The 8,749-nt window shown below is 48.0% G+C and overlaps 1 protein-coding gene across 1 annotated transcript in view; it reads left to right on the top strand.

Moving 5' to 3' along the window:
* Positions 1-729: 729 nt before the first annotated feature.
* LOC144940847 (uncharacterized) overlaps positions 730-8,749 on the top strand; it is a 38,840-nt gene continuing 30,820 nt past the window's right edge. The window contains exon 1 of the mRNA XM_078867338.1: positions 730-1,117. Coding sequence (XP_078723464.1) covers positions 730-1,117 — 388 coding nt within the window. The remainder of the gene's footprint in view (positions 1,118-8,749) is intronic.

Genomic DNA, 8,749 nt, shown 5'->3' with positions numbered 1-8,749 from the left:
AAATAGCTCGTCCATTCAATCGTCAAATTGGTTACTCGTTGCTTCATTTGAACAATAATCTGTTCGTCCGTTCATTCAATCGTTCATACATTCAACAGGCCGTTCGTTCAGTCGTCAATTCGAGACATGAGCAGCCCAGACACTGGGTACGCGAGCGACGAACACGCGTGCCTGCACAGTAACGCACGCGCACAGCCACACGCGCACAGTCGGACACACACGGACACTCACGGCCACACGCAGGCGCACGGTCACACGCGCGCTCACAGTCACACGCAGGGGCACAGTCAGACACAGGCGGACAGTCACACACACACTCACAGTCAGACACAGGCGGAGAATCGCTCGCAAGCCGCTCGGCAGCCGCGTCCGCAGTTGGCGATGAGTTCCTTCAACGCCCCATCCTGGATGGACTCGCATCAACCGCAGGACATGACCGTATCAACCACAGCTGCCACCACTACCACCAACAACAACAGCAACAACACAACAACCAACATCATCAGCATCATCAGCAGCAGCAGCAGCAGCAAGGGCGGCTGCGGCGCCAAACTACGAAAGTTCCAAAATGGAAAAGTTGGCGACATCGAAGAAGAGGAGGTTGGGGTTGTGGCGGAGGACATGGAGGAGGACATTGAAGAGGACGTTGATGATGTGGAGGAGGGTGACGATGATGATGATGATGATGGTGTTGGCGGCGGCGGTGACGATGGGCACGTGGTGGTGTCGATGAGTCGCGCGGAACACGCGCTCGGTGGCAGCGTAGCGACCGGCAACTTGGAATCGACTTTTCTCACAGCGCAGCATCTTCACCATCACCAGCAGCAGCAGCAGCAGCATCATCATCATCTTCAACAGCATAGTCTTCATCATCATCAGCTTCAGCAGCAGCAGCAGCAGCAGCAGCTGGGATCTGTCGGGATTGCGACGCCACTGACGACCGGCGGCGTCGTCGTCGTCACGGCTGGAGCCGGGCCCGGCGCGCGCAGCAAACCGGCGCCGGAGCCGCGCATCAGGAGACCCATGAACGCGTTCATGGTGTGGGCCAAGGACGAGAGGAAGAGGTTGGCGCAGCAGAACCCGGACCTGCACAACGCGGAGCTAAGCAAGATCCTCGGTGAGAGGGGCAGACTCGAGTTCGTCGGGAGAGATTTGGGGAGTGAGATTCATTTTTGTTTCACCAAGTTTAGCTCAGTTTTTTTAGAAGCAACGATGATGCTGTTGATGATGATGGATAGCCGCGCTGCGTGTGCGTGAGTCTGTGTCTGTGTGGTTGAGTCTGTGTGCGTGAGTCTGTGTCTGTGTGTGTGAGTCTGTGTCTCTGTGAGTGTCTCTGTGTCTCTGTGTGTCTCTGTGTGCGTGAGTCTGTGTCTCTGTGTGCGTGAGTCTGTGTCTCTGTGCGTGAGTTTGTGACTGTGTGCGTGAGTCTGTGTCTGTGTACGTGAGTCTGTGTCTCTGTGCGTGAGTCTGTGTCTGTGTGCGTGAGTCTGTGTCTGTGTGTGTGAGTCTGTGTCTTTGTGTGTGTCTCTGTGTCTCTGTGTGTGAGTCTGTGTCTCTGTGTGTGAGTCTGTGTCTCTGTGTGTGAGTCTGTGTCTCTGTGTGTGAGTCTGTGTCTCTGTGTGAGTCTGTGTCTCTGTGTGTGAGTCTGTGTCTCTGTGTGTGAGTCTGTGTCTGTGTACGTGAGTCTGTGTCTCTGTGCGTGAGTCTGTGTCTGTGTGCGTGAGTCTGTGTCTGTGTGTGTGAGTCTGTGTCTTTGTGTGTGTCTCTGTGTCTCTGTGTGTGAGTCTGTGTCTGTGTGCGTGAGTCTGTGTCTGTGTGCGTGAGTCTGTGTCTGTGTGCGTGTGTCTGTGTCTGTGTGCGTGTGTCTGAGTCTGTGTGCGTGAGTCTGTGCGGCCCAAGTTCGATTCCCGCTCACGGCAAACACCGGTGACGAATATCTGAACCGGTCCTGGGCCTCCTCCCCTGGTCGACTCAGCCTCAGATGAGTACCTGGTACGGTGTGTAAACATCGCCACTGGGGAGACAAAGGCGGTCGGGCGTGGTGCTGGCCACCCACCCCCTCGTGTGCCGTGCCGGCCTTCATAGGTGCTCACTCACAGCACTTGCCCCTACAGTCTGCTAAAGGCTACACGGGGAATCTTTGTCTTTGTATTTTTCATAAGTGCGCTGCTCACTAACAGCACTTGCCCCAACAGTCAGCTAAAGGCTACACGGGGGATCTTTGTCTTTGTATTCTTCATAATTGCCGCTGCTCGCTAACAGCACTTGCCCCAACAGTCAGCTAAAGGCTACACGGGGGATCTTTGTCTTTGTATTCTTCATAATTGCCGCTGCTCGCTAACAGCACTTGCCCCAACAGTCAGCTAAAGGCTACACGGGGGATCTTTGTCTTTGTATTCTTCATAATTGCCGCTGCTCGCTAACAGCACTTGCCCCAACAGTCAGCTAAAGGCTACACGGGGGATCTTTGTCTTTGTATTCTTCATAATTGCCGCTGCTCGCTAACAGCACTTGCCCCAACAGTCTGCTGAAGGCTACACGGGGGATCTTTGCCAAGAGTGGGCCGGCACACAACGGCCCACTCTTGGCGAACTACGCCACGGGGAATAGGTGGGTTGTTGCTGCATTCTCGGTTAGCGACGGTGAGAATCGGTGAGGACAACGGGCAGAGCGAAGCGCTGATGCTGACTGCAGACGGTCTCTCTGCTTTTTACGACGGTGCGATTGACGAGATCCGCATTTACGACGCTTATATGACCGTATGTTTTTACTATTTTACAAGGTAAGGCCCACGAAGCGACCTGGCTATCACAAATGATAGCTCAACGAAGTGGCTCGTCGTCACGTAAATGTATAGCAGCCAAATACTCTTCAAGGCAAGTTGATTCTAAATACGGAGGGAGAGAGAGAGACACCGCAGACTCCAAATATACAGCAGCAGGCGTCAGGGTCGGGATCAAACCCACGACCTCCTGCGTACCAGGCGAGGTAGTTAACATCTCATAGCCACCGCGGCAGGCAATGCCACCACGGATCAATGTACGACTTAGAAACTTGCTTTACAACGCGAAAACTTAATTTACAACACCTACGAACGCATTTGAACAGAGTCGGTCTGGTTTCCTACGTGACTCAGCGTGGAGTTTTGTTTTTCTCAAGAGGGTTTTGCTGTTGTTGTTGATGTTTACCGAATAAACTCGGTTAAATAGGGCCGATAAAATGAAAGAGAGAAAACGCAGAGCGGCAAGTGACGTCTCTACTGATGTCGACTGTATGTGGGGAAAACGAGTAGTAGGCTTCGCGACCAATATTATCCATAATAAAGGGGTTTATTGTTGGGGGTTAGAGATGACGTTGATATAAATGTGTCGTTTAAACCCGCCACCACCCGACACAGCCAATTAGGAAGGTTTGTCATCTCTGGCTGTCCACCTGATGAAGCTAGCTGCAATTGCTGGCGAAACGTCGTACTCAGAGTGTAAATGTTGTGGCTTGGCTCTCCAACACACCGGTGGTGCTGTACTAGTATACTACACTATACACTACTATAAACTACACTACTATACACTACACTATACACTACACTACTATGCACTCCACGATACACTACTATACACTACACTATACACTACACTATACACTACTATACACTACACTACTATACACTATACTATACACTACACTACTATACACTCCACGATACACTACTATACACTACACTATACACTACACTATACACTACTATACACTACACTACTATACACTATACTATACACTACACTACTATACACTCCACGATACACTACTATACACTACACTATACACTACACTATACACTACACTATACACTACACTATACACTATAGACTACTTTACACTCCACGATCCACTACTATACACTACACTAATATACACTACACTTCTGAACACTATACACTACACTACTGAACACTACACTATACACTACACTACACGCTAGTGCTGTACTAGTGACGAATTGGCCACGTTCTGTTTACATGACAACCCTTACTAGTTTGCTGTGTCCAGGTGGTGGCGGGTTTTAACGACACATTTATATTTTTACGCGATCTAACCCCCCCCCCCCACCCCAAATAAACCCTCTATTATAGATAAACACAACAACAACAACAAGAAGCAGAAACGAGTTTAACCCACCCACACAGCTGCGGGCTGGCTGGATGTAGGTGTGGAGGGGGCGGGGGTTCAAACAAACTAAAAAAAACAACCCTTGCTCCCCAATTATTTCAAATGCCGTGCCGAGAGAAAGCAATTGAAGCGACGCTTCTAAGATTCCGACTCTTGTCTGCAACCCTTTCAATTCGAATCGCTACCGATCCCGGTCCGCCTTCGACAATTATAATTATTGTCCCCAAGGTCATCGAACAAATCCTCCCCGATGCGACCTCCCAGTTGCGCCAACGTCCGATTGACGTCTACAACCTTTGAGCCGAATTGGTGCCAGTCGGCTCAAAGGTTGATGTCGGCTAAGATTGTCGCGAGCGGTATAATAATGCCCGTTTCATGCGACCTCCTTTGCCAGGACCACAAGATGAGAAGAGGTTTTCCACTTTTTTCTGGCAACAAAAACAGCTGTGTTAAGATATTAAAACACCAAACTGAAACCCTTTTACAAGGAATCATGTCTGCATTAACCACAATTCTAGATTTGAAGCTTTCGTGACTGCAAGGATTCATATTCTTAGGTTTTTTCGGTAAAGTCATGTAGGTAAAAAATTTAAATTAATAAAAGTAAAATACAAATTAAATTAAATAAAAATCACGACGTTTCGGAGGCAACACAAGATTCCGTCTTCAGGTGGAACCGTCACAGCACGATATTTTTATTTAACTTTTATAAATTTTATTTTTTTACCTACGTGACTTTACCGAAAAAACCTAAGAATAAGTAACCACAATACTTGTGGTCAAAATGCTCCAAAGAAAGCTGTCTCTGTTGTGGACTATTTAGTTTCAAAGACAATGCATATACTATCAGAGCATGTTTTTGTTTGCATTCTGACCACAAGGCTTGTGGTTAATGCAGACACGATTCCTTGTAAAAGGGGTTTCAGTTTGGTGTTTTAACATCTTAACACAGCTGTTTGTTGCCAGAAAAAAGGGGAAAACCTATTCTAATGCCCGTTAGTTCAACACCTATATCATGATTGTCAGTATGATTTCGATTTAAAGCTTTCGTGACGGCAGGGATTCATCTTCTTGGTTCTTTCGGTAAAGTCACGTAGAATGGAAATAATAAAATAATAAAAATAAAACATAAAAAAATTTATTCTCACGACGTTTCGGCCACAACGCAAGCAGCCGTCCTCAGGTGAAAAACAGGTCTGTCGGGAAGACAGCGTCTTCGGCGTTGTGGCCGAAACGTCGTGAGAATAATTTTATTATGTTTTATTTTTATTCTTTTATTATTTCCATTCTACGTGACTTTACCGAAAGAACCAAGAAGATGTCAGTATGATGTTTGGATTTTCTTAGACGTTTGTTCGCGTTAAATCGTCTTCTCCAGCGGACCACAGAGCCGCGGGTCGCGCTCAGAGCGAAGGTCTGCCCGTGTCGCCCTCCACCACCCAGCGACGACACAGCCCATCAAATCGAGTTGCTGCCACCGCGGTGAATTGTTGAAAAGCGAGCACCGTTTAGATCGTTGTTGCTCACCCTTCCAAACATTCAAATCCTCACGGGCATTCATTCTGGGAGTTTTGTTGTTGTTGTTGTTGTTGCTGTCGCTGAAAAGAACACCAAATGAATTGACTCATTCATGGGTTTTGGTTGATCTATTTCAGTTTTTAGATATGAAGCCGAGTTCCCCGTGGGCTATCACGGGGGTCTAAATCTGCCCCTCACCCACCAGAATCTGGTTTCGTTAGCAACAAAAACAAAACGATTATTGAAAAGCAAGCAATCATTTTTTTTTGACTGACAAATTTGTCCGAAGTTTCGCCCCGAGATTGCAAACCGCTCGTTTACCGGGCTATTCACAAAGAGCTCAATCTCCGCTTGAATCAAAGAGATTCCTCATCCGGATCCGTGAGTAGCAAGCGAGCCAGCGAGTTGCTTGCAACTTCACCGTTGCTTGTATCCATCTTGAGCTCTGCTTGGTCTTCATGTTCTTCGTCAAAGTATTCAACGGCTACCCCATGCACAGTCCACGATTTAAAATTGCTCGGTGTACAATGGACTTATGTCACCTGGCAAATATCCGAGGTGGTTTGTATATTTTGTTTGCGTACCAGGAATATTCATTGACAACCGCTTGATCAACAAACAGGATAAACATCCGTACGCAGCAAACTTAAAACACTGCACGTTGTTGTTGTTGTTGTTCCCAAGGGATGGCGTTATGCTTGATCAGTGCGCATCCATCCGTGATGGACTAAACTCAATCCGTGACGGACTAAACTCAATCTGTGACGGACTAAACTCAATCCGTGACGGACTCATTTTGTTGTTGTGAGCGTCGCTCCAACTGTCCATGCAGCGTCCTTCACGAGCCGCCTCCTCCTCCACAGAGGCCGATCTTGACGCCGCTCTGTAACCAGTTAAGTCCGCCCCGCTCCACATCCTCCTGTATCGCATCAACGACGCAAATCTGGTCGTTGCATTCAGAAAGTGAATATGTATTTGCGAAACGACGTGAAAGGGGGTGGGGGGGGGGGGAAGACGTGCATTGGATATATTTACATTTATTGCTCAATAACTTTCCATCGCTTCCGTTTAGACCACGGTTATTCGCTCGCAGGGACACAATTCGCGTTTCCCCACCACCCCCTCCCCGTGTAAGACCGCGCGTGCAAGAGAAGGGGCGGTGAGATGTTAACGACCTCGCCCGGTACACAGGAGGTCGACGGTTCGATCCCGACCCTGACGCCTGCTGCTGTATATTTGGAGTTTGCGTGTCTCTCTCTTTCTCTCTCGCCCCCCGTGGTCGCGTGGTTTTTTTTTCCCCGATTCCTCCGGTTTTCCCTCCACATTTCGTATGAGCACCACGCGTTTAGTGTGCTTGGCTACGGTACATTTACACTTCATCGGGCTATTATTTGTGGCCAGGCCGCTTCTGATAAAATAGCTTCACAAAGTTCTAGATTTGAAGCTTTCGTGACTGCAAGGATTCATATTCTTAGGTTTTTTTTGGTAAAGTCACGTAGAAAGGAAACAATAAAATAATAAAAATATAAAACAATATCGTGAGAATGTAATTGTTTTATATTTTTATTATTTTATTGTTTACCTTCTACGTGACTTTACCGAAAGATCCCCAATAATATAATGATGGTAACAACAATAACCTATACTGTATATATAAAAGGGAAATTTGTTCATGTGTGTCTTTTCGAAATGGATTCACTCTTCAACACGCCGGTGGGCTAAAGCAGTGAACTCTTTGTATTTTTTGGTTCTCTCGGTAAAGTCACGTGGGTAGAAAATAATAGAATAATAAATAATAGTGATCTATTATTTTTTTACCTACGTGACTTTACCGAAAAAACTTAAGAATATAAGCTCCACAAAGCTCAGTGGGCCTCACTCGGTAAAACGTTGTAAACGTGGATCGTCGTACACCAGAGACAGCCCGGAGCAGATATCCTTATGAGTATGCTGAACTCCTGCCCGTTAACCTCGGCACACATGCTCAACGCGGCTCTCTTCACTAACCGGGGGCCAAAGCACGAACAAAAAAAAACTCTCCTCGGCGTCTTGCTCCACTCACAAGTGGCGACGTTCACCAATCTTGCGGTGGTCTCATTCGTCGAAGGAGAGCGACGCTAAATGAATCAATCGTGTCAATATTCTGATGCTGCTGCTGATGCTGATGCTGCTTCATTGGTAGAGGTAAACAAGTCCAGCCAGGACAGCCTTTAACAGACTGTTGGGGCAAGTCAGAGGTCGCAACCGGCTACCCGATACCCGTACCCTACCCGATACCCGGCTACCCGTACCCGGCCGGGTAAGGGCTACCTGTACCCGGCCGGGTACGGGTACCCGTTTGCGACCCTGGTGCGGCCGGGTACGGGTACGGGTAGGCCGTGAGTCACCGGTGAGTAACCGTTTGTCACTCATTTCGGGTAGGGAACGGGTAGGGAACGGGTACCCGTACCCGGCCGGGTACGGGTACCCATTTGCGACCCTGGTGCGGCCGGGTACGGGTACGGGTACGGGTAAGAAATCAAAACCCGTTTGCGACCTCTGGGGCAAGTGCTGTTAGCGAGTAGCAGCAGAACCTATGAAGGAGACAGAGACAAAGATCCCCCGTGTAGCCTTTAACAGACTCATTCTAGATTTGAACTTTTCGTGACTGCAAGGATCCATACTCTTTGGTTCTTTCGGTAAAGTCGCGTAGGTGAATAATTATAAATAAATAACATTAAAATAACTAAATTAAATCACGACGTTTCGGAAGCAACACAAGCCTCCGTCATCAGGTAGGACAGCCACAGCAAGAAATATGTTTTTAACAGAATGTTGGGGCAAGTGCTGTCAGCAAGTAGCAGCAGCACATATGAAGGAGACAAAGACAAAGATCCCCCGTGTAGCCTACAACAGACTGTTGGGGCAAGTGCTGTCAGCGAGTAGCAGCAGCACCTATGAAGAAGACAGAGACAAAGATCCCCTGTGTAGCCTACAACAGACTGTTGGGGAAAGTGCTGTTAGCGAGTAGCAGCAGCACCTATGAAGGAGACAAAGACAAAGATCCCCCGTGTAGCCTTTAGAC

This window comes from Lampetra fluviatilis, chromosome 23 (assembly GCF_964198595.1).
Source record: "Lampetra fluviatilis chromosome 23, kcLamFluv1.1, whole genome shotgun sequence".
NCBI classification, from domain to species: Eukaryota; Metazoa; Chordata; class Hyperoartia; order Petromyzontiformes; family Petromyzontidae; genus Lampetra; species Lampetra fluviatilis.
The sequence above is the reverse complement of the archived record's forward strand: the minus strand, read 5'-3'. Positions and strand labels throughout refer to the sequence as shown.